Here is a 26,809-nt window from a genome sequence, read left to right as displayed (position 1 = left end):
TTCCTGCCAGAGTGGTACCTATTTATCTACTTGCACTTTGATGTGCTTTCGAACTAGGTTGTCAGGAGCTAGGTTGGCAGGAGCAGGGACCGAGCAGCGGGAGCTCACCCCGTCATGGGGATTTGAACCGCCGACCTTCTGATCGGCAAGTCCTAGGCTCTGTGATTTAACCCACAGCACCACCCGTGTCCCTTTAGTATAGTAGCTGATTATTGCTTTTCATTAGTAATACAATTTTTGAAAGCACTATCTCAGAGTTTATCCAGACTTACTGTATTTTTCGCCCTATAGGACGTACTTTCCCCCTCCAAAAATGAAGGGGAAATCTGTGTGCGTCCTATGGGGCGAATACAGGCTTTCGCTGAAGCTTGGAGAGCGAGAGGGGTCGGTGCGCACCGACCCCTCTCGCTCTCCAGGCTTCAGGAAGCTATCAGCAAGCCTGGGGAGCCCGCGGAAGTTCCCGCAGGGCTCCCCACGCTGCCGATAGCAGCCTCCCGCCCGGCGCACAGGGTGCCCTGAAGCAGAGCGCCCGGCACGCCGGGCAGACATCGGCCAGCCCCACAAATTTGGGGGACAGCAGGGAGGCGCAGCGCTGCCATCCCGCTGTTCCCCGACCTGGTTTTGGGGGGGAAATAAAGGAAAAATTTTTTTCCTTTATTCCCCCCCAAAAAACTAGGTGCGTCCTATGGGACGAAAAATGCGGTACCTTTTGCCCCACTCTTTGCAGGCACAGGTCCACACTTAAAAGCTTTGTGTCTGAGTGATTCGTGGTGGGGTTTTTTGCCCCAAGCTTTCCCTGTGAAAACCTACTCTTTAAAGCTGAATTGGAGCAAATGCCAATTCAGGTTTTCTGCAAATGGATGTTTCCTCCAATTGAGCTTTAAAGAGTAGATTTTCACAGGGAAAGCCCCAGGGCAAAAGAAAAGATTGCTCCGATATGGCGCTTTTAATTGTGGACTGTGCTTGGAGAGAGTGGTAAGTGTGGAGAAATCCTCAACAAATCCTAATTACTGATTGTGTGAACCGAGTTTCCTCTGTCCAGATCTAAATACAAATCTAGATAATTCCATTTAGAGCTTGCTGCCAAAGAAATCAAATATTAATTTTGGTCATTTGGTGGTCTCTTTGTATTTCTGGTTACATGCAGTTTCCCACCTTCCCCACTTAAGTGAAGCTAATGTCTTATCAGTCTTATTCAGACTGGCACCTGGCTGGGCCTTTCATTCTTTTTGGTTTCTTGGCATTGACACCAGGATGTCCCTAAGAATTTGAAGAGTTTTCTGAAAAATTCATTATTTTGAAAGTAGCTCCAAAGTCATGCATTGCAAACCACCTACACTGAATGCTAACTTCAGCTCATGCTGTCATTTTTATTCCAGGAGTGTTTATTTAGGGACTGGAGATTTATATAATTCCTTCAGCACTGATAGCATGATGCAAAAAGCTTCTGCAATGCCATATTGATGTCAAGTACAATATCTGTTACATGCATGCAAACCCATGTCTTTCATTCACATGTTCTCCATCATATCTAACTTTTAGAAATACTGTCATCTTCGACTCATGCGTCAAGGCAGTCAGAAGCCCTTTTACAGAAGCAAGCTTTGGTGGTTCGGCATTATACTCATGGGGACTGGAGAAATTGGAAATTTCGCCGCCTACGGATTTGCTTCAGTCATGCTCGTTGCTCCATTAGGAAATGTGGCTGTCATAGGTAAGATGACCCGACCCCATCCCTTATTCATTGTCAAAGAACGAGTCAGAAATAACTCACACAGTTCCAAGTTGGAGTTAACTCTTTATTACCAAAAACATGACTTCATTGACTCAGCTAAGTGTCAGGTCTAATGAGCAAAGCAGCTCATCCGTGGTAGGTCTTACCTCATGAATCAGTTGCCGAGACTGACAGTCTCCACCTCCCCACAGCTTCCTTAAGTCTCCTCTTCTTCAGAGTTTTTTCCCCAAGCAATCAGAGACTATGCCTGTGTGCTGCCAAGCTCTCCTCGCCTTTTTCATGCCTCTTCTGGTTCTGGGCATAGCTGTCAACCGTCCCTTATTTGGCGGGAAACTCCCTTATCCCAGTGCCGTGTCCCGCTGCCATCCCTTATCGATGATGTCCCTTAAATTCCCTGGGTTTCAAAGGAAGCAGCTCCTCTCCCTCCCTGCCGGCCAGGGAGGAGGGAGGCTCCAACTGTGTTGCTTGGCTGCGTTGCTCACCCAATAAGGAGTCTAAGAACGACTGAGGGGGTGGAGCTTGCATGCCTTGTGCTGATCAAATTGGCCGTGTTGCCTGGGAACTCGCCTTTGCTCAGCGCTTCCCAGCGGAGAGGTGATGGTGGTTTTCCTTGCTGCATCCCCTTTACCGGGTTGCTGCGCTGTGGGAACCACTACTTGAGGCTTCGTTTGGCTGCTGGCTGGGCTTTCTGCCTTTGCCTCGGAGGGGCTCAGAAGTTGAACATACCTGTGCCCAGAAAATCCCTTATTTTGGCTGCTGATCCCTTATTTTCTGTAAGTTGACAGCTATGGTTCTATGAGTCAAGGGGGGAGGGCAGGAGGGGGAGACCGTCATGACTTTTCACCAGTCTGACACATTCCTGCCTCTTGGCTGCCTGCCTCCAACTCTCTTGCTTCAGCTTCTGCTTCTGAGCCTGGACTACTTCTCTCTGCCACAGATTCTCTCAGCTCACTAAGCCCTGTTACGTCATCATCTTCGAACACTTCCTCTTCCCAGTCTTCTCCCTCTGAGCACTTATTGTTGTCCTGCCACCACTCCCTGGGATTTGAGCCTCCGTCCCTTAGTGCTTCCCCAGCTGGTTCCTCTCACCTTTCCTCTGTGACATCCATGGAGATTTTTCTTTAAATTATTTGAGATAATTGCACAAATGGTTAAGGAAAGTTAAGAGACATATAAGAGAGGTCCCTGGAGAGAGATATTTGCTAGAACAAGAAGTATTCCAGTGGAAGGGATGTGCTATAAAATCCCTGCGCTTTTCTATACTATAACATTGTCTTGGATTCCAAGATGCTGTTGCATGAGCATACTGGATCATGGGACAGAACAGCTTTCCTCAATATGGTGCTTTCCAGGTGTTTTGCGCTACAACACCCACCATCCCCAGCCAACATGGCCAATGGTCAGGGGTGATTTGGAGGGCCATACCTGCTCTGTTTGTATAGCTTTGTACCGACATTATGAAAACTGGCTATTTGGGTGGTATTATGGAATTCAATTGCACGAACTTTTCATTCTATGATGACAGCATATACAGCATAAAAATATTGATAGGCCTGTTAGAGAGAAACTGGTGGCACCCACAACAAAAAAGTGTAATTTGCCTGTTCTATCCAGTCATGCCCTTTACCAGGATATTCCATTTCCTTTAACCCTCAGCTTTCTGACTCCCACCTCCCCAAGTTGAACAGCATTTCTGCTGAGCATGTGTCATCCTCATGGGGCTACCTTAAGGGTTTCCCCCCTTAAATATATGCTGCATGCTTACATACATTAAGATTTCCCAAAGTCTGCTGATAGCTTCCTCTTGTGTCTGAATAGTACCTTTTCAGAGGTCATTAGTGTCTATGATGAAGATGAGTTCTCATGACTAATTCCAGCTGTGACAGCTGTGGAAAAAGCCAATTCTGGAATGATATCTGACTGCTTCAGCCTGTACCAAGCCAAATTCTGCTTTTTGCTATGTCACAGTTAAGTCAAATCACCGCATGGCAACTGGGTGCAAACGACTGGCTCCATATAGACCGAAGTAGCTGCAATTCAGCACAGGGTACTTTTTGTGTCGGGGACAGAAATGCTTGAGCAAATAAACACTGTGTCAGTTAGATAATCATTATAGCAACTGTCTTGGTACCTTGGTGATATTTGAAAGACCCAGTGTCAGTTTCAGGCCTAGCTTTTCCACAAAGAGTATAAGAATTTCAGGGGGAAAGTTTGTCTCTTTCTCCCAGTGTGGGGGCTGTTTTTCATACCAGAGCATTCAGTCATGTGTTCCCCATCCCTTCCCAATCACAGTCTGAAGTGGTACCAGTGAGACAGAAGTCTACCACCATGAGGCATCATTGAGAGAAGTAATTTATATTCTAGGTGGGTTCATTTCCCCCTGCCTCAACACACACACACGCAATTTTTCAGTCAGAGAGCTGCAGTGTTACAAGATGTTGCTTGGATACTAGCACTTTCTGCTCACGAAAGCTGTCATCCTAATATTCCACATGAAATGGTAATCTTAAGTTGATAGGTTTCTTAAGTGCATTTCAAGTAACTCCTTTTTAAAAAGACCTTTGCTATTATTATGCTCGTCATAATTTATACAGCCCCCAGTAGCTCGTTATAGCAATTATACTTAAATTATTTCTAGGGAGAAGAAAGTTATGTGTCCTCAGGGGGAGGTTTCCTGCTGATGAAGCAAGTGTACACACTGCTGTTTATCTCTTTTTAATCCCTTGACAGCATTTGAAACAGGACACTGATTTTAACAAATGTTTTGCAATGCTTGGAAGAACCATATGTGAGTTTTCTGCTGCAAATGCCATTTTCTTCATTGGCTGTTTCTATGGGTCATTGACAAAATGGAAATATGCTAGATTTACTTCTTTTTTTTTGAAAACAGAAACTTTTTTAAATGTTCTATTAGATGAAAAAAATCGCTACAAATACAACACAAGCCCACTGCGTAGTGGGTTGCACCAGAATATCTGTGCTGTTTATTTGTACTACTTCAGGATTTTAATCACTTCATTTTGCTGCATTTGTAAATTAAGCAAGTCTCTGTGGGGCTGAGATACTGCCTGAAAGGAATTTCCCATGGTGCATAATTCACATCCCTGTTGTGACGTGTATATGTACCACCTATCAAGGTCTCGTAAGAATGTTCTTGAGATGTGATCACAATACAGTGGTACCTCAGGTTAAGTACTTAATTCGTTCCGGAGGTCCGTACTTAACCTGAAACTGTTCTTAACCTGAAGCTCCACTTTAGCTAATGGGGCCTCCTGCTGCTGCCGCGCCACCGGAGCACAATTTCTGTTCTCATCCTGAAGCAAAGTTCATAACCTGAAGCACTATTTCTGGGTTAGCGGAGTCTGTAAACTGAAGCGTATGTAACCTGAGGTACCACTGTAAAAGGGAATTAAATTCTATTGAGCAATGGGAACCACAATGCCCCTGTCCATGTCTGGCAGGGATTAGAGTTGGAAAGAAGCAGAAATCATGGTGGAAATGGCACATATCAAAGCCTGTAAAGTCATGTGGAAGGCACTGTTGAAACTCCACAACCATTTGTTGCCAGGAGGGTGCCCAAGTTATGTATGCACAAGGAGAAGTGGGTAGTATTGGTGGCAGTTTAAGAGCCCCCAAATAACTGTTTGAGGGATGTGCTGTGCAGAGCACTCCTTTCACAAGCCCTGTCTCTTGGATTGTAGCCAATTTTCCATGGATTTTTTTTTTTTAAGTGTGTGGAAGTAAACTAGGACTCTAGTTCCAGCACCAGGATCTGCCAGGATTATATTGCTACTGTGGAGGCAAATGGGTGCTTTTCTTGTTATTATTGTTAAGCAATGTTATCGCAGGCGACTTCATCATCTTTAATATAGTCTCTTATTATGTAACATTTAACAATGACTGTTTGTTCCCCAGGTAGTGCAGTTATTTCTGTCTTATTCCTAAAAGAGTACATAAGATCCGAAGGTATATTAGGTAAGTAAATGCTTGCTGCCAGTCTAATACTTGGAGTGCTGTTTAGATAGGGGAAATAATGCTGCGTTAATAGCAAGATATATTTATCCCCCCCAACATTTGTCAGCTGAAGATAAATATGCTTATTTTAAAATAGGTTGGAACATAGTTTTAATAATAAGCAGGATCATCCAGTTTTATTCCAAAAATGTTATACAAGCTTGGATTTTAAACCCCAAAGTCCATTGAATCTATTTTTTCTGTTAAGTTTTCTTCCAATCATAGACTCATAGAATTGGAAGGGGCCACACGGGTCATCTAGTCCAACCCCCAGAAATGCAGGAATCTTTTGCCCAATATGAGGCTTAAACGCACGACCCTGAGATTAAGAGTCTCATTCTTGACTGAGCTGTCCTAGGTAGACTTTTATCTGTATCAATTAAATGGGCGTTTTCTATTTATGCTCATGTTTTTGCTTCCAGTTTTTAAATCGGGAGATAATACTTCAATATTTTACATATTTTGATATGTTTGACAACAGTAGGAGTCCTATCAAAAACAAGGCATCTAACTGCTTGATCATTCTGCTGACAGCTCTTTTAATGTTGATATTTGCACACAAGCTCTTTTTTATAACATTAAAAAATAGTAACCGTTTGTTCCTTTTATACTAATTTGGTTATTTCCAAGAGCATTTCAGCAATGTTTTGCTAGCACACATGATCTCAATTCCACAAAACACTGGACTTTATGTCTGCCTCAAAAACATTTTTGCAAATTAAATCTGCCTTGCTCTATGGTTCGTTTATTAGATATGTGACTAGTTCCAGCAGATATTTTGGTTGCTTTATGTAAGACAATGAGTCTATAGCTATTTTTGACATTTGAGATTACTCTGGCCAATTGCTGCATAAATGTTGTTGACATATTTGAGATGGCTGTGATTCTCAAACTTTGTCACAATGCTTATTCCCACAGCAGCTGTCCATAGTCATAGTTCTGCTCGTGTGCTCTAAAACTCAACCAGAACACTAGGATGTATTCCTGGGGAAAGTGTTGTTTTCCCTCACTAACCTTCACCCAATAAAAAGCTTTGGCACCAAATTCAGGAAACCAGCTAGGGGGACAAGTCAGCCCATTCTGGTCTTTGTCTCCACTAAGATTATGAATGGGTCTACCACAATGGGACATGTCATTTGAAGGGGTGAAGCTTGGTTTTTGCAAATTTATTCAGCGAGGGGTCTTAAAAATATGTTTTGGGGGTGTGAGGAATTCAAATATGCTATTATTTTTGTGACTTGACAACATTTAGAATAGCAAATCTTCATTTGATTAAAAAGCGCATCAACTACTCTTGGAAAACCAAATAATTTTAATTTTACCTTCTGAAAATGTTGGGTAATGCTGTAAAATTTTTAGTTTCTCTGCATAAAGCACATGCTACTAAGGATACACTGTAATCATAAAACAACATTAGAAACTAATGACATCAGCTAATAAGAAATTTAATTAAGTTTCATTAAGTCTTGCTTTGATTTGCTCTTGAACATCAGCCTCCAACTTGCTTCTTGGCCTGATTTAGCCCTCACACTTTTTATGTCCATATACCCTGGCCGTTTAACCCACAGCGTCACCCGGGACGCGGGTGGCGCAGTGGGTTAAACCACAGAGCCTAGGACTTGCCGATCAGAAGGTCGGCGGTTCGAATTCCCGCGACGGGGTGAGCTCCCATTGCTCTGTCCCTGCTCCTGCCAACCTAGCAGTTCAAAAGTACGTCAAAGTGCAAGTAGATAAATAGGTACCGCTCCGGCTGGAAGGTAAACGGCGTTCCCGTGCGCTGCTCTGGTTCACCAGAAGCAGCTTAATCATGCTGGCCACATGACCCGGAAGCTGTACGCTGGCTCCCTCGGCCAATAAAGCGAGATGAGCACTGCAACCCCAGAGTCGGCCACGACTGGATCTAATGGTCAGGGGTCCCTTTACCTTTACCTTACCCTGACCGTTGCCTCTGCCATTTGTTTCACACACCTCTCTATAGACCGAACCTGATAGGGCCACTGTGGAATTTGCATGGGCTTGTCAGTGAACTTCTCTACTTCCTCTGTAGTAAGTTTACATGTCAAAGGAGGTTCATATATCCTGTTTGACCAGTGTATCAGCTCCAACAAGGACAAAGCACTGGTGGAAGGTGTCTCTCTAGACATACAGAAAGATCTCCCAGTGTTTCATAATCTCTGCCCCTCAGGTCAATGATCATCTGGGCACCAGCTCTCCTCTTCTCATTGTCATAGGAGCATGAGAGTGTATGGATTATTTCGCTGAATGCATACCATGCTGAACGCCGGGCAGTTGTCAAAACAGCATCTACCACAGCCTTCTTTTGCAGCCTAACTCACCACAGCTGAAACAAGAAGTGGTGTGGGCCTTCTACTCAAGGAGTGTTTTACTTTGCTGTTGAACCAGCAGGGGTACTACACACAAGTGATGTATTCTATTTAACAGCCTTTAAGCTGTTGCGGGATTTGCCTTTAAAGCCATTGGAACCCATATGCAGCAAAACCTGTTTGCTGTTGTTAACCACCTTGAATGGCTCACTGGACCAATTTCAAGAAGGGCCAAATCCATGGGAAGGTTTCCCTGTCCTTATGGCCTGTATGATCCAGTACCCATATGCTTGATCTGTAGACAGATCCCTTATGACATTGTCACTCAGGGAAGCAAGAGGCTCTCTAACTGGGAGTTTGGTGGATGAAGGATCAATTTCAAATTCCGTAGCAATGTCTAGCAATGATACCTGTCCACTTGCTGTTAGACAAGGTCTTCTCATCAACTGCTTGTGAACAAGTGCCATAGAGGTAATTTGTTGTTGTGGAGGGCTCAAAGCAGCCATATCAGTTTACGACTAAGCTTGACCTAATAAATAATAATTCTTTTATTTATACCCCACCATTCCTGGTTCAGAAAACCAGGCTCACGGCGGCTAACAAAAAATTTAAAACACTTAATTGATGCAACAAAAAACAGCATAAAATACAGTATAAAACGTGAATAACAATAAATTCAGAATTCAAAAATCAATTTAGCAGGGACAGTCCCAATAAACATTAGATGATCACCAGGGCTAGCTGGCTAAATTAGTCCTATTTGGGCCAGTGAGGAGACCAGGGGAGAATTAGCTGTGGGATCCTAGAGCGGGTAATCTTCATTAAAAGGGGAAGAGGAAGGGAAGGAAGTAAGGTATGATATATATTAGTGAAAATAGCATACAAAATGCACTATATTGCAGATAACTGTTTCCAAAACATGTGTATGTTAGACAAAAATTGTGTATAGTAGGGGATATTTGCACTAAAAGGCCGGTGGGTTTTCATGAGGCTGGTTTTTGCTTTTGCTTTAATTGTGAACTAGTATGTGGAGAACTGAATTTCAGATTAGAAAAACAGGAAACAGGGAATAACCAAAACTGACAGAATTCACCCATCCCTAGTGACGATTTGCATACTTTTTTCCTACACAGAAGTGCTATCTGTGTGGGAACGTCTATCTTGTTTGGAGTGCCTGTCATACGTGCAAAATGAAGAGGATGACTGGGCTCCCTGCGCAAATAAGCAGGCAGATGATGCAGGCTGTTAGTGTAATGATTGTACGGTAATTGCACAGCTGTTGTGGGCGTTTGGAGAAAGAAATTCAGTGCTGCTCCAATAGCCCTATAATATTTAGTTATTTGGTCCAAGTGATACATGGAGAATTCATCCCTCAGCTGATCATGTTCCCCTTCAGTCTTGTATGCTGCACAATGTTTTAACTAGAGTTCTGGGCTGATTTATTTTATTTCTGCGAGTTTGTCTTTGCCATGGAGGTTTTTTAACAATGTTGCTGCATTCCATTTGAGTTAGCTGTACCATGGCAGATACGGTGATTGTTGGGAGGTTTGTGCAAATGCATAAATATAGAACACTGTGGGGATTGTTCCCCCCACCTCTAAATTGTGAATGTGCTATTATGTCCCATTGATGTTCTGTGCAGTAGTCTGTGCCCCAGAAACTCACGTTCCACATTGATTTATTGATTTGTTTTATTTTATTTTTATGGGATGGGACCTCTGAAATAAAATTAAAAAGCAGCCTAGAAACCGCATAGACCAATTTAAAATTGGCATTTGGCAGCACCGAAGAACACAAGACATACTCATGAAGAAAAGCACATGTCTGTATGCACTTGCACGTTCAAGAACACTCTGTCACAAGCCCACATCCTCTTTTCAATGAGTGTAGTTACCACACAGCCCTTCCACGAGTGATGTAAAGAAAGAAACTGCTACCGAAGGAAGGGGAGCAGAATTCCTCACTTTCCTGTGCTGCGATCATTAATTTTCACACTGCTCCCCGCTTCCCTTGGAAGTGATCTTGAGATATCAGAGTACCTTCTGAAGACTCTGTGCATACGTCTTGCTGCCTGGGGAAATCCCCGGAGTCCTCAGGCTTAAGGAAGAGTTCTGACCACTTCCAGGAGCAATAGCTATTAGTGGTGAGAGGAGGAGGGCAATGTAACTATCCCAAGACATCAGAGCTATGCTATGCAGCTACCAGCTCTGCATTCAAACAACTGCTACATATGCAGTTGCATCCTTGATTTCAGTGATATTTACTTTCCCCCAAATCCGAATGACCCCCCAGCCCACAATTAAGATACCTGGCCTGGCATGTGTCAATGTTTCGCGTCATCCTGGGGTCTAGAGGCAGTATTATGACAGAGGGTTAGCATTCCAGATGATGCTAACCAGTGTGCACCAGGTAGATACAAATACTGGACAATGAGACTACCAGCATGTCAGAAGGAGGATGGCTCAATGGGTCAGTGTGTCTTGCTGTTAAGCAGTAGGTTGGTGGTTCAAGCCCACCCAGGGATGGCTGTGAACAGGATTCCTGCATTGCCGGGGGTTCGACTCCATGACCCTTAAGGTTCCTTCCAACTCTACAATTCTGTGGAATTGTGTTCTGAAATAAAATTAAAATGCAAGCAACAAAAATCAAAAACATGCAAAGCAGAACGGAAAGACCACCAAATTAGAGGAAAGGGAAGTTCATTGATTATATTACTTGGTATATCATAGGTAACCTTGGGGAGCAATATGAGTAAAACTGCCTAAGTCAGTTTGGACGTATATGCAGCCGAATCATAGTCAGGAAAACAAATGCTTCCATTTCTGCAGTCCATTGAACTTGGTGGGCCATTCTTCTGAGTAGACATGCATAGAATTATGCTGTCTCTGTGGTTGGAATATGACCAGGTCATAGGAGATAAATAGAGCTTGTGCATAATCATGGTCACCTAAATTTTATCAAACTGCTGCTATTTAGAAGGTTCACTCTGGAGACTTCCAGTTATGTGTTTTGTAAAAAATAATAATAACAACATGTTTGTCTACATGTATTTATTTTGAAAGGTGGAACTGTGACGATGGCAGGAACATTTTTGGTGGTGACCTTTGCTCCCCGCGATACCCAGGAAGTCACGGCAAGAAAGATACAGAATGATTTAGTTAACTGGCAGTTCCTGATTTATGTGGTGAGTACAGTATGCAAAAGTCGCTCTTTGCAAGTGGGGTCTAGAACAAAACATCGCAGCGAGAAGTGCTGTGATTCTGGAACCCAGCCAGTTGTGCCTCCTTCCAGCATCCTCCAATATAGTCCACCTTCCCCTCTGCGCAACAGTCATTTGGCATTCTGTGGCCATTGCCATTTCCACAAGTCCACTGCTACTTTCCTGTTGTGCATGGAAGGTACCATTTTCGACCACATAACGATTAGCACTCAGAGAATGAGTTCCCTCTCAGTATAGCCATACCTCAGGCTACAGACGCTTCAGGCTGCGTTTTTTTTTTGGGTTACGGACCGCTGAAACCTGGAAATACTGGAATGGGTTACTTCCGGGTTTCAGCGGTCATGCATGCGCAGAAGCGCTAAGCCATGCTTTGTGCATGCGCAGAAGCACCGAATCGCAACCTGCGCATGCGCAGACGTGGGTTGCGAACGCTGCGGGTTGCGAACGTGCATCCCATACGGATCTCATTTGCAACCCCATCATCCACTGTACAGGGTAATCCAGGCACTCTTGGTTTGCAGAGTCAACAGGTATTTCTCGTGTGGGAACCGATTGTTCTTTCGGTCAAGGATGTTGCTGTTTGCTTATTTCAGCTTCTACTCCTTCCACATTCCTTGGGTCAAACAGAGTGTGAATTTAAGAGTGCCTTTCCAAAATATAGGGAAATGAGCATAGAAAAAAAGGCAAGGCCGCCTCCGCAGTAAGCTAAAGGCTAGTGTAACAAAACTTTTTTTTCTACATGTAGTATAAGTTTGGGTTTGATACGCTTTATGTAAAATGCTCTCAAATGAGAGAGCTGGCCCAAAGATGCTGCAGCACTCTGCATTAGCTGCAGAAACTGACTCTGCAAAGGCTGCCTTGGACTTTCTAGCATTCAAGAAAGGGTGAGAGTAAATCCATACTTTTAGAAGCATGGCATGATGTGCTAGATGTCAGAGAGGGAGGTTCTGCTTGTGGTGGCCTTTGAGTGGAAATGCCTGTTTATGGGAATCTTGACAGAGTGGAAAACATGATTTATGAGTCAGGAATGCATAGGATTCAGGAGATAGTTCAGCACAGACCCTTCATGTCTTGTAATCCACCCCTGAAAGACAAGAGGAGCTTGTTTTTAGTTTTTTCGTGGGAGAAAGACTATTCTAGGTGGATGGATTAAATGTGGCTCAAAACTGTTTCTTTACACACATCTGTTCAGATGTCCCTAATCTTTGGGGACTGGTGAACGCATCTGGAATTTTGATAAAGTGTTGTGGGCGCTGTCACAAAATGGTTGCTATTCATAAACATGCTATGGCATTTTAAGCAGTATCAGAATCGCTTCTGTAATCAACAGCATGCAATGTTTCAAACTTCAGTTGCATATTCTGGCTTGAAAATACGATTGGTGAAAGCACAACTCTGCAACTTCTTGGTTAGTTCTATAAAGGGAAGTAAAGGGAAATTTGCATATCAGAAAAGAGGGAAGCCAGCAAGCCCATAGCACACGTAACAATTTCCTAGCTGTGATTAAAAGCCTGGAGCCAAAATATCCACTATTCTGCTTTTATTTCCCCATTATTTTAAGCAAGCGCCTTGCCCTGCCAACATGTCCAGTGTCGTTTCTTTCTCAACGAATAAAAAAACTTTCTTAAAATCGTGGACTTGTTAGGGATAAATACCTTTCCTCACCTTCTAAAGCTTTAGGCTGCAGTCCAGGGAAGCACTTAGAACACCCATTTGAACATGTTTTCAGAACATTTACTGGCGACCTATTTTTTTTCCTATGAGAAGTAAAAAGGGGAGTTTCCAAATGTAACTTGCTGCTCTTTATTGACTTGAACAGATTGAGGGCAGTTTTAGAATTTTAAACCTACAGTTCCAGATTTGGAAGCTGGGATACCAAGGAATGCCCATACCTGATTGGCTGTTTTATTTATGTATTTTCTTTAGGTTTTATTGTTTGACCATAAGCCATAACAAAACTGAATATGCAGCACAGATGTCTAAAATCATAATGGAACAGAGTAATCATATAACAAAACACAGATGATTAAAATCAACTGTTTTTTTTTTAAGAAATGAATCTAACCACATGCTTTTCTGTGCAAATGAGGAAGAGGCAACTTTTTCAGTTACCAAACTCTCCTTACTCACAGGAAATAAAAAAAGGCTTCAGAAATATATATCAGTAATAAAAGTTGAAAAGCAAGGTTTCCCCCCCTTTCATAGTGGGGGCTCTTCCCCACCTTCCCTGGGGTTCCTTAAGAAAGACTTGTGTGCTGGGAGGGAAGGCAGATGAGGCCAGAAAGCCTGCACCATCTGCTGTTGTAGAAGAAACCTAATTGGTAGTACTGTATTTTCCCATAGGGGAAAGGCCATAGCTGAATGCTAGAACATCTCTTTGCATGCAGGTCCTTGGTTCAATCCCCAGCATCTCTAAGTGGGGCTGGGAATGTTCCCCTGCCTTATACCCTGGAGATCCACTGTCAGTCAGTGTAGGACCAATGGTCTGACTCAGTACTGGGTCTCTATGCATCTCCAGCTAAAAGGACCAGAAAGCCGCTGCTTGTAAGAGTGCAACAGGGCTTGGTGGACAAATATTCTTACTCAAAACAGCTCAGCGATATAGAACAACTCTTTTGCCTGCAAAAGATCCAAGGTTCAGTTTTTCTCGGAATCTTCAGGTAGGGCTGCAGTGGCCCTTGTCTGAAACTCTTGGAGATCTGCTGCCAGTCAGTGTAGACAATATCAAGTTAGATGGACAGTATCAAGTTAGATGGACAATATCAAGTTAGATGTGCAGATGCCTGATTATTGTCTTCCAAAGCAACTACTCTATTCCAAACTTAAAAATGGAAAGCATAATGCTGGTGGACAACAAAAGAGGTTTAAAGACTCTCTCAAGGCAAATCTAAAAAAATGTAGTATAAACACCGACAACCAGGAAATACTGGCCTGCGATAGCTCCAATTGGAGAACAGCCTTTACCAAAAGTGTCATGGGCTTTGAAGACGCTCAAACTCAGGATGAAAGGGAGAGATGTGCTAAGAGGAAGGCACACTTGGCAAACCCTCACCATGATCAACTCCTGCCTGGAAACCTATGTTCCCACCGTGGAAGGATGTGTGGATCCAGAACTGGCCTTACTCGGCTATGAGGGATCGCCAAAGAAGAAAAAGAAGATGGACCAATGGCCTAACTCTGTATAAAAAAGTTTCCTGTGTTCCTATGTAACTATGTGAATAGTATTACCTAGCATAAGGGAATACTAGGTAATACTATATTAGGTCAGGGCCAGCGCAAAAGAGTTTTATGTATGCATACCCACCGCTTCCAGGTCAAAGAAGCACCCACCAGATCCCAACATCTGCACTGGAAAGCGGAAATTCACCTCATGGAATGTGTCTACTAAGCAGCAATCTATGTCCCATATGGAAGCCGCTTTGGAGTGGGGCTGCAGTGCATGTGGGGGTGTTGCTGGCGATTATGAAGCAGCAAGCCCAGTCTGCGTGCAGCGCTAAGGAAATCCCATCTGCAGAATGTCTTGCAAAGCAGCCTCTCCTCGCGTACCATTAACTCTGCTGGTATATTTTTCTTTTATGCAACCTTTTGACAGGTAGTTGGCTAGGCAGTGATTGAAAACCAGTGCAGAGTTACAAATGCATTGCAGGTGTTCTGAGCAGAACTGTGCGTTCAGTCCAAGTTTTATTGATGAGGGTGGAGGAACAGAAGAGTAAGTGAAGGTAATTAATGCAAGCGGTAAGTAAGATAAGCCATAGAGTGGGCTGCAATCTTCAAGTCACCTACACCAGAGTAGTCTCATTGCAATTGGAGGGTGGCAGGCACTGCTATGTACAGTGATGGCTCAACGTGATTATACATAGTTAAAATTGGATGCCTTTGCTTGCCAGATTATTACTGCAAGAACTCTCTCTCCTCTCTCCTTTGTTTTAAATCTTTTCAAGGCTGTAAAAATAAAGTAGGCACTTGAAAGGGTAAGAGAACTAGACAGCAAAATGTGAACATTTCTTAGGAAAGGTTTATAGGAATAATTGTTTGATAAATGGTGGTGAGGTTACCCCTCTTACTCATCCCTTTAAAGGGGGAAATAAGTATGTGACATCTTGTTAAAGATTTTGTCTGAAGCTTTTATTCTGCATTTTAGCAACTTAAGCCTTTTACACTTTGTCTTTTCAGATCCTGGCAGTAATAGCATTCTGCATTCTTTTGTATTTCCATAAAAGAAAGAAAGTGAATCACATTGTGATTTTGCTAACAATGGTAGCAGTGCTAGGTAAGAATACGGCTCGTCTGCAATGTTTTGTGCTGATTTTGTGCACATCGTTCCTTTGTTCTCTTTTGTTTTGTGGTGGCTGATCCCGAAACCTCTTGCAGGGCTCCAGAATTTTGCCCCCTTGTCCCTTTTCTTCATGCTAACTTATGTGTGTCTTGAGTATCCATGCAGCAGAATTCCACATTAGATATTGGTTCTGCGTCAGGCTACAGGTGGAGAATACCGCTGTTGAATCCTATGCCACATAGCAAACTCTTTGTGAGTAGAAAGCTAGCCCAGAAGGGGACAGGTTCCTGCTGGCTTTCTATTTGCAGGGAAATTTTAAACACAGATGAACACACATAAATTGTATGTCCAGCCTACGGTCTGAAGAGTGCAGACCGTTCAGTCAAATCAGAACTCTGTCCACATCTGCTGCAAATATACACTTGGGGAAAGATTATACGTAGGGCAGTCAGTTCATGGAACATAGGTGCCAAGACTTCACTGTTGCCTTCTCTGACCTATGACATCTCATGAACATTTGCCCCACTGAGCATTTCTGGGGATGCTCCTTGATCCATCTTTGTCACTTGAAGCACATAGGGGCACAGTGGCTAGGGATACCTTTTATCAGCTTGGTAAGAAAGTTGGTAAGACAGTTATGGCTGTTCTGGACCACTTGATCCCAGAGAGAGTGAATTAGAGAGTCTGTCTGAAATTCCTTGTTGCTTGAAAAGAGATTTCAACCAGCACTAGCTGAAGTAAACAAACCAATAACTCAAGCATAAAAGCCCAAGCCTATCCAAGCACTTTGTGGAAGTGTATATAAGCTGTGTGTCGAGATGGGCAACAGGAGACCTATTCAGTTTTTGTCTCTCATTTGCATACATATTTTCCCCTCAGAGTTGGAGTCAAAGCAAATAAAAAATTTAGTATTGTACATTTGTTTGCGTTTCTTCATGGTGCACTGGAACATATTCCATTGTTTGCACAGTAAAACAGTCTTCAGCCTAGAAGAATAAAAATTATGGATATATGCCACAGTCCCTGGAGAACATTCCTTAGTAAAAACCATTGAATTTAATGGAATACAAGTTATACACTATGTCTTCTGGAGGAGATTGGACTTGGTGGGCTATGGTCATGGGCTACAGGGTTTTTTTTTAAACTGGTGGTATTAATGATGTTCACACATTGCAATTACCAGCTTGGATTTAGGTGACTCAGTGGAGTACATTTCACACGAATCTTATGTGTGCATTAGAAGTTCTCATGTCTCAGTATTTTCTTGGTGACTGGGTTTGCTTCTTCCCCCTTTATAATGATACCTAGTTTGGAAAGTGCTTGAAGACATTTAAGGGCCTTACACTGCAATTCTGTACATCTCTACCCCGGAATAAGTCCCACCGAACTCTAAAGGGATTTCTAAGTAGTTATGCATAGAATTCCAATATTGATCTGTATCTTTTATGCTGAATTAATCCTCTCCGATTGAATTCAGCCAGAGCATGACATCGCAATCTCAGAATAGCTCCAGTTTACACAGAATTTCATGCCTAGAAATTAACTGGTGTGCTGCTGTTTCCTGTAAAACACACGCGCAGAATGTGAACAACAGCCACGTGTTCATAAGCACCCATGTGTGAGAGCTCTGATAGGTCTGTTGCCAATACATGTAGAGCAGCTTTTAAGAGCACATGTCCTGTCTTTTGCACTTTGCTACAAGAAACATCACTGCATTTGTGTGTTGAGACCTTTAAACCTTCCCCCGCCCCTAAATAAATTCAGACAAGACTCAAATTTTGGTTTGGTTTTTGGCAGAATTTAGGCCACAACTTTACTGATTACAGCAAGTGAATGGTTGCATATGCTCTGGTTCGACTAGCTCCTTGCACCATTGCAGGTAGCGCTGATCCAGGACACCAGCATAGGTCAGCCAAGGGTAAACACCTGGATAAGTGGAAATCCGGGAACAGTCTTATCTCCACCACCCAGATGCCCCCCTGGACTCAGGCATGGGCACAACCCCCTCACAGGTTGACCAAACCATCGAGTCCCTGGATTCCTTAAACAGAATACCCTTCACATAGGGATGGCGAGAGCATTGTCCCATCCCTTTCACTTGAACCAGAGCCTATCCGCAACCTTACAAGTTGTGATGATTTGCTACGCGGCAGGCGAAACCCAAATGGCAACAGCCAATCAGCCAAATGGGGAAAATTCCTGCCGTGCCCCGTCCCAATGACAGACGACACACGACGGCATAGCAAGGTCAAGCGCGCAAGCCCTAAATATAGGGAGAGGCGGGTGGGTGTTCCGATGCAAGCACCGAAAGAGGAAGCTCTGGGCCACGTGCATGGGCATAAATAGATCCTTCGAACCGTTTAGACTGCATTCCATTGGCCAGATTGTACCCAGCTTTGAGGGACCTACCAATCGGGTGCTGTGGCTATCCAAACGTACCCACCCACAACACGGGGTTAGGTTGCCAGGTCCCACCACAACACATGCCCTCTTTAAGGGAGGACCCGATTTGTGGCAGACATGACTGTTGCATAAAGTACAGGCTGGAGTTGCCTGCCACAGCTGCACAAGCAAATTCAGTTTGCTTTCTGATGTCACAGCTGGCCAAATATGTACCAATCATGATAAATATGATATCTGTATGGTGTTGTTGCTAGTTTGCTTAGACCAGGGTGTCATTCAGTAGCTGCCAGGAGCAACTGAAGCAGTAGAATAATCAGGGCTTTTCCCCCCCAGCCGGAACTTGCTGGAACTCAGTTCTGGGACCTCAGGAAAAATAGCACTGAGAATAATCATCGTTCTAGGTTGAAGGGTGAGGAGACAGAACCGCTTGACCAAGTCATTGACTGCAATTTCTGACATTTCCAACTTGTTTTCTGATTGCCAGTCAAAGAGCACTTTGCTTCGTAAACCATCAATGGAAGGGTGAATCTCTTTCCCACTCGTTCAAGAATAGTATCTTTAATATGAGCAGCTAAAAATCCCAGAGCTGGGAATTAGTCCTTATAAATGTGTTAAGATGATGTCCCCGTTTGGATGTCTTTTTAAGTGGAATTTAAGGAGAGTCCTGTTGAACCAGACCAGCTCCATCTAGTCTATCATCCTTTGGGAAGCCCATATACAGAGCACGGAATCAATATCCTTCCGCTGCTGTTGCTACCCTGCAGCTGGTATTCAATGGGATATAGTCTGTGAACATGTAAGTTTCAGTGTAGCCATAGATAAACCTCCACGAATTTATCTAATCACCCTTTAGAGCCATTTAAGACCAACACACTTTCCTACATTCCGCCTACCCTCAGGGCATGATGTGTAAACCAGCAAGGAACTATGCTATAATATTTTATTTTATTGTGAAAGAGTTGTTTTAGTGTCTGTCCTCCGTTACCCATATGTACAATTCACTAGAGGTGTGGTGTGTGGATACTTCCATATATTTGTCACATCGGTCTTAATAAGCAGAGAGAGCTGTGTTCCATACATTTGGGTTCGCTTTTATTTCCCCCGGAATAGGAGCAGAGAAGTGTTGGTATAAATCTGCAAACGCTTTGGGCGACGCAGCTCTGGAAACTGACTCATCGAGAAGCACCTTGCTTCATGCCTAATCTGGAATTTACAGTATGGTAGACTGGAGGGGTGAAATGGGAGAGACTGAGCAGGATTTCTGCGTTTCCTGCTGTTGCAGATGATGTCACTTTTCAGCTGCTGCATTGCTAACTAAAGGGGATCTGTTATCGGAGTCAGCAAAAGCCGTTTGTCCCTCTTTGGTGCTGCGTTAACCAGAAGAACAATTTCTGCATTTAATATTTAAAGAGGCTCTTAGGGGCTTCCTATGCCTGATTGTTAAACTTATATAGAATCTGGGTGGAAAGAGTCCCGCCATCTCTGATAATACTGTCAGCTTTAATATATTCACCTTCCAGCAATATAGCTGTCAGCAGGAAGGACGGAAATGGCGGGTTTTATTGGAAAACTTTTATTTTACACCATTTGACTCTGTTTCCACATAGCTTCGTGCCAGCACTGAACTTGCCGAGTTTATCTCCCATTGTTTTACCTTGGCGCTTGTGTTGGACAGATGAGGTACAGAACAGTGTAATTGCCTCTGTGAAAAAAAAGGGTAATTGTAGATGACAAAATCATAGAGCAGCCATAGAGCTGAGGTTTGTTCTCCTCTTTACCCAGATATGCCCATTGTATCTGCCCACGTCACATATATTAACAATGTCACTTACTTCTCACCATGTATTTGTGATAGTCCCTACAAGACATAAGACTTGTCCACACTAGAGCAAAATGTGGATTTCCACCCACCAGTCTCCCCACTGATACAGGAGGGTCCACAAGACATCCTCCCCATTGTAGTTTTGTCTTGGACTTTTCCTTCTTTAAATGCAGGGGTGTGTGTGTGTGTGTGTGTGTGTGTGTGTGTGTGCTGATCCTTCGAAAGTCCAAAGTGTCCAGGATCAAGAAACTCCGCATTTACAGGGGGAAAGGTTCAGAACAACAGTGGGGCAACATCTGCTTTTTGCTCTGATTCAGACAAACCCTTAGGATCCAAGCAAGTTACCTGTTTTCCTGTGTGCACCATTGGTGAAGGATGAATTTAGGCTTAGTAAAATATTTCCAGTGAGCTATACCATGTTGTACAGGGAAATGTGAAAGGCTGACTGGTAACATGGGAGATTTTCTTAATGCAAAATATCAAGATTGGGTGGGTGAATTTCAAGTCATTCAAAAAATAAGATATCCAGAGGTTTATGGGTAACTATATAGGACTGGATCCAGATCCCATTGGAGTCAATGGAACAAGTTAGCCATACCTAAGTTCCATTGATTTCAGTGGTAGTGAAGTGCAGCTAACATGTGGAGAAATCCTGCACATGTCTGCTCAGAAATCAATCCCTCTGAATTCAGAGGGACTTGCTCTTATATAAGTGTGTGTAGGTTGTGCCAGCCTTAGGGTGTGTACACATTAGCAGCTTGAAACACGGTGAGATCATTCCCCCAAGTTTAACACTGCTTTCTTGGATTCCTGTACACACTAGAGAGGGGGCAGAGATGTCTTCACCCAATGCCCAATACAATGGTACCTCGCAAGACGAATGCCTCGCAAGACAAAAAACTCGCTAGACGAAAGGTTTTTTCGTTTGCGATTTGTCTCGCAAGACGAATTCCCCTATGGGCTTGCTTCGCAAGACAAAAACTTTTCGCGACTTTGTTAAACCGTTAAAACCGTGCTTCGCAAGACGAAAAATTCGCTAGACGGCAAAACTCGCGGAACGAATTAATTTTGTCTTGCGAGGCACCACTGTACCTGATTTGTTTCCCCACACCGAATTCCAGTTCACCATAGCTGTCATCTGTGCATGTACAATCACCTGCACATGTGCAATGGCTGCTTGAAATGTACACATCTTGCCTTAACTGTGGCTTCTGTTTTATAACTGGATGGAAGCTGGTCTCAGGGGAAAGTGCGTCAAACAGGAATATTTCTCAAGAAACTACAGGATACAAATAGATTGTGGCTAATGTCATGTGCATTTAGCTTTAAACACCAGTGTTGGAAGCATGCTGGAGCCAGAGTAAATGGTAATGTGCACACAGCCTAAATCTGAATCCAATCCAGAAAAATTAGGCCAAGAAACCAATGAATGATATATGCCTGCTCATTGATAGATACTTTTAATACATCCTATTGACATTGGGCAGGTACCCTCACTATATTGTTTTAGATGCCTGCAGTAAACCTAGGATGGGGGTGGGTGGGATGCCCAGCCTAGCCAGAAACATGATTTAGTTACCTATATTGATTTTTAATTTTTTATATTTGATTTTGATTATGGTTTTCCTGCGCATTTGTTTTTTTAACTGGTTTGTGGATTTTAGCTGTGTTTTATCTATAATTTTATTTCCACACCACTTTTTTATCAAGCAGTTTCTAACATTTTCCAAGTAAGCAATAAATACAAATGAAAGCAACCAGAAATGATTTCAGACACAGTTGGTTCCGCTCACTTAAAACACAACACTTTTCAGCAGTGCCTATTCAGACATTGAGGCAGGAGACACTGAGAGAGAAGATCTTCAGATAATGTGCATGCATGAATCAGTCTCTTTTGTTTTCCAGCATCTCTGAACGTCGTTTCAGTAAAAGCCGTGGCAACCATGATCACACTTTCTGTGAGAGGGAACATGCAGCTAACTTACCCTGTTTTCTACATCATGCTCATTCTGATGGCAGTAACATGTGCTTACCAAGTCAAGTAAGTTTCTAACATGTTCACCTACCATCTTATTACCCTATTAACAGCCATTTGCTAATTTCTGTTCCTATAGTTAATGCTTCGTGTCATAGCTTTGCTTATACAGCCAACTTCTAACAAGCCCTTGGCCCAACTCAGCGCTGATGGTTTCAGGCCAGATGCATTATTATGCGCTCACTTCTAGTTTTGATTTATGACCGCCATGCTTTATTTTGCTGTTAACTGCCCATGCAGGTTTTCCTAAATGCACTTTTACATTTGCTGAGGATTTCAGGCCAGATGAACCTTGCTGGTTTCCTGCTGCTTTTTCATTCTGACATTTTCCACAGCTTTTACACCCACTGCCAGTCACTAATAAAACTAACACCCTGCTCTGCTTTCACTAATTTCGCCATCTTGTTCCCCCGTGCTGCTCTGTATTTGCAGGTTGTAGCAACACTATTTCCCATGTCCGTTTTTTTATTATTACTATTAAAGGGGAAGGAGCTTAATCTCCCCAGAATACTCATATAATTATGTCTTCAAAAGCGTTCTTCTTCCAACTGGGATTTCCTTCCTGTCTTTTCAAGGTCTGTCCATTGATTAACCTGGCTGTGATGATAGTTCTCGCAGAAGACAGGGGGCTGCTGCCGATAATAGCATTTCCGTGTCTAGTTCTCCCCCAAACCTTTAGACTGTCTAGTAGTTTAACTCACTCTATGCTTTGGTATCATTATGCCCTGTGTTTCTCCACTCTCACCAACTGCAGGCAACGTGAACACAACCTGACGTTGCTATTTTAATAATAGCATTTATTAGCATTTTTGTTATTCTGTTATAAGACGCTTTGAGCATATATCTATGGGAAAGTGGAATGCAAAATTTAATAAACAAACTAGATGGACCTTTGGTCTGAACTAGCCGGGCTTTTCTAATGTTCTTAGGCTTAAACCACATTTTCTAATGTTCTTAGGCTTAAACCGCATGTGAGCCAGTGTGGTGTAGTGGTTAAGAGTGGTGGACTCGTAATCTGGTGAACCGGGTTCGCTTCCCCGCTCCTCCACATGCAGCTGCTGGGTGACCTTGGGCCAGCCACACTTCTTTGAAGTCTCTCAGCCCCACTCACCTCACAGAGTGTTTGTTGTGGGGGAGAAGGGAAAGGAGAATGTTAGCCGCTTTGAGACTCCTTTGGGTAGTGATAAAGCGGGATATCAAATCCAAACTCTAAACTCTCTAATCCAATCTATTCCACCTCTGCCTCTTGAAAGTATCTTGGGAAATGTGGCTTACCCCTCGCAGAACTGCAATTCCCTGCACTCTTAACAAACTACACTTCCCATGATTCTTGGATGTGTGTGCTTTAAATGTATGGTGCGTATACAGCCTTTATATTGGCTTTCCTAAGACCACCTGGTGCACTGATATCAGAATTAAGATTCAAACCGGGGACTTTGCAGCTGACACTTTTACAGCTTTTCCTCTTGTAGCCAAACATAACTCAAAACATATTTTAGTGCAGGGGTCACTAACCTGTGGCCTTCGGTATGTTGCTGAACTACACCTCCCATCAGTTCTAGCCAGCATGGTCAGTGGTTAGGGATGATGGGATTTGTGGTCTATCTATAACTGGAGAGCCAAAGTTCTGCCATCCCTCTTTTACTGACTCATTTGAACAGCCTTTTTTATTTTAGGAGAGGGGGTAGCATCTTCATGCATTTATGTTGGATTTTATTTTTCAGAGTGTCAATGGTATGACTGGCCAAAAGTAATGAGGTGTCTGCAGTGATTTTGAAATCCTGACTATGCCATGAATATGCAGGATTTTTTATTTTATTTTTAAAGCTCCATGGAGACTGCTCAACGGTTGCTAAAATAACCTTGCAGTCACTCCTAATGTCTAAAACAGATTAGAAGCTGGACTTTAATGTTGTATCAATAGGCCATTTGGAGGATCGCTCTTTTTAAAGGATGCACAACATTTTCTACATGAAATTAAGACTTTTATATTCAGCTGCTGATCCAGCTTTTTGGGGATGTGGTGGGTGTCCCCCAGTGTATTTTTTTCAAAGCAGCTCTTTTGCCAGTTGATAAGGCAGAAATGGTTGGAAACTCTGATGGTCAGAAAAGATTCGACATTTCCTCACGAAATAAAATATTTAAATTCAGGACTAAATATTAAATAACAGGTTTTGAAACGAGCAGCCGTGCCTATCCTAATAAATAATAATATAATATAACACTCTACTGTTTTTAAAATACATCAACATTTTTATGTTTTGGTGATGTGCAACCCTCTGTCATTTTATGAAATGGCAGTACAGAAATACTTTTATTAAATATAAATATTGGGTTGTTTTTATTTTTATTAGGTATTTTGTGGTTTTATATCTTGATTTTATTCTGTGAACTGCCCTGAGACCCCCAGATATAGGATGGTATATAAATTCAATAAATAATAATAATATACAAACCGAGTAATTCTTACAACAACCTTTTAAAGTAGGCCAAACATTACCTTGGGAACATAGGTAGCTGTACTATAACATGATTGTTTGTCCATCTAGCATAGCATTGTCTACTCTGACCGATAGCAGATCTCACAAGATCTCAGGCAGGATCCATCTTCTGTAAGATTGGGTCTACTAGACAGTGGCTTGACTTGAGCCTGCCTGGTGAGTTTGTGGCAGAAGTGAAATCTTAGCCAGGAATTTCCTGAGCCACTGCACTAAACAAGTTCTTCTGTGCTGTCCATGGCCAAAGGTGCCCAAGGCTGAAGAACATGGGTGATTTCCTTAGTTTCCTCCCTAGAAAGATAAGTAATGGGAAGGGTGAGAGGGTGTGGTGATTTTGCTCACAGGCTTGTTCATCTGTGTTATTCTGCACTGAGTAATGCTCATGTTTTGAAGTACCTGCCAGGAACCAGAGTATTTTGTAACAAGTTCCATATACTCAAAGAGGCTTTTGGCTTGGGTTTTTAAACAGCATTTATTTATTACATTCATATCCTGCCTTGGTTCTTCTGTTTGCTTCTCTCCCTGCCCTTTATCAGCATAACATCCCTGTGAAGTCAATAACGTTGACAGAGATAGTGGCTGCAAACACACCAGTCATTTGAAGCACACCCAAAGAGTTCCTCACAGAGCTACAATTTCCAGTACCCTTAACAAACTATAGATCCTAGGATTCAGGGTGTGTGTGTGTGTTGTGTGTGTGTGTGTGTGTGTGTGCTTTAAATGTATGGTATATATGCAGTCAATGACTGGTCCAAGGTTACCTAGTGAGCTTCACTTCTGAGTATGGATTTGAACCTGAGTCTCCTCATTCCTAGACTGAGATTCTACAGATAATACCATACTAGCTCAATCCCTGATACTTCCAGGCAAATCACTTTAGAAACATTCAAGAGTCGCTTATGATATAGCCTGGAGGTTTGCTGTTCAAAGAAAAGACAACCGAGCGTTCTGCCGAAGCCTGTTAGACCCCTGGCTGCAGTATTTGATATTTTGATTTTAACCTAATATAGTTTGTGGATTTAAAAAGCTTTTTATTTAATCCCCCACCCCCCTTTTGCAGACTTGTTAAAATAAACTTCAAAGCCTAGTTTTGTAAGGCTGCGATCCTGTGCACATTTATCTAGGAGCAAGCTCTGTTGAGTACAGAGGGACTTCACACCTTGGTCGATGTACAGAGGAGTGTGTTCCAACTCTCTATGCCAGGGGTCAGCAAACTTTTTCAGCAGGGGGCTGGTCCACTGTCCCTCAGAACTTGCGGGGGGCTGGACTATATTTTGAAAAATAATGATGATGAACTAATTCCTATGCTCCACAAATAACCCAGAGATGCATTTTAAATAAAAGGACACATTCTACTCATGTAAGAACACGCTGATTCCCGGACCGTCCGCAGGCCAGATTTAGAAGGCAGTTGGGCCGCATCCGGCCCCTGGGCCTTAGTTTTTCTACCCATGCTCTATGCCAGCGGATCTCAATCTGCGGGTCCCCAGATGTTGTTGGACTCCAACTCCCATCATCCCTGAGCACTGGCCTTGCTAGCTAGGGATGATGGGAGTTGTAGTCCAACAACATCTGGGGACCCACAGGTTGAGAACCGCTGCCTATGCAATATGAAGAGCTTTGGTTCCAGGTCAAACTTAAAAGATCAGAGTGTCATTTGCACCAAAAAAAAAAGGGGGTGGAACTGAGGTCTATGGAAATAGAATCATAGAATCTTAGAGTTGGAAGGGGTACCAATGGCGATCTAGTCCAACTCCCTGCAATGCGGGAACCTCAGCTAAAGCCTCCATGACAGATAACCACCCAACCTCTGTTTAAAAACCTCCAAGGAAGGAGAGCCCACCACCTCTCGTGAGAATCTGTTCCATCGCTGAACAGCTCTTACTGTCAGAAAGTTTTTCCGAAAGTTGAGTAAGAATCTCCTTTCTTGCAACTTGAAGCCATTGGTTCAAGTCCTACCCTCCAGAGCAGGGGCTAAAAACAAGCATTCTCCATGTGACAGTCCTTAAGTCCTTAATTTGAAAATGGCTATCCTATCTCCTCTCAGTCTCCTCTTTTCCAGGCTAAACCTACCCAGCTCCTTCAAGCTTAGTTCCCAGGCCCTTGGTCATCTTGGTTGTTGCATATATGACGAATGCTGATGCTTTGGGTTTTTCTGCTCTGTTTTAGTAATGGTGAAGCATCCAGGAAGAGCTGATCTCAAGAGCATGCATTGCATCTTCTTGGAGTGTTGGAATGCCAACTGCCCAGTTGTTATTAAATGTTGGCTGCAATTGCCCTAGCCTGTGAATTCTTATTGACGTGACTCTAAAAGTGCATTGACTTTCTTCTCATAGGGTTTTAAATGAAGCAATGAAGCTCTATGGTGCAGAAGAGGTCATCCCAATCAACTACATATTCTTCAGCATTAGCGCTATTGTGGCAGGTTAGTAGGTACCCTTGTCAACCAAATAAAGGCATCAGAACTGGGAGCTCCATTGTG

General features: G+C 43.0%; 1 protein-coding gene across 3 annotated transcripts in view; it reads left to right on the top strand.

Annotated features, from left to right (window-relative positions):
- NIPAL2 (NIPA like domain containing 2) overlaps window positions 1–26,809 on the top strand; it is a 47,062-nt gene that overhangs the window by 14,213 nt on the left and 6,040 nt on the right. For 2 of the 3 annotated variants that reach the window (XM_082235837.1, XM_082235836.1), the window contains exons 3-8: window positions 1,543–1,714; window positions 5,651–5,710; window positions 11,136–11,257; window positions 15,467–15,563; window positions 21,700–21,835; window positions 26,664–26,752. In XM_082235837.1, coding sequence (XP_082091963.1) covers window positions 1,543–1,714; window positions 5,651–5,710; window positions 11,136–11,257; window positions 15,467–15,563; window positions 21,700–21,835; window positions 26,664–26,752 — 676 coding nt within the window. The remainder of the gene's footprint in view (window positions 1–1,542; window positions 1,715–5,650; window positions 5,711–11,135; window positions 11,258–15,466; window positions 15,564–21,699; window positions 21,836–26,663; window positions 26,753–26,809) is intronic. The other variant, XM_082235838.1, reaches the window with a different exon arrangement.

The sequence above is a fragment of the Podarcis vaucheri genome (genome assembly GCF_965113315.1).
Source record: "Podarcis vaucheri genome assembly, chromosome: 8".
In the NCBI taxonomy this organism is placed as follows: Eukaryota; Metazoa; Chordata; class Lepidosauria; order Squamata; family Lacertidae; genus Podarcis; species Podarcis vaucheri.
The sequence above is the reverse complement of the archived record's forward strand: the minus strand, read 5'-3'. Positions and strand labels throughout refer to the sequence as shown.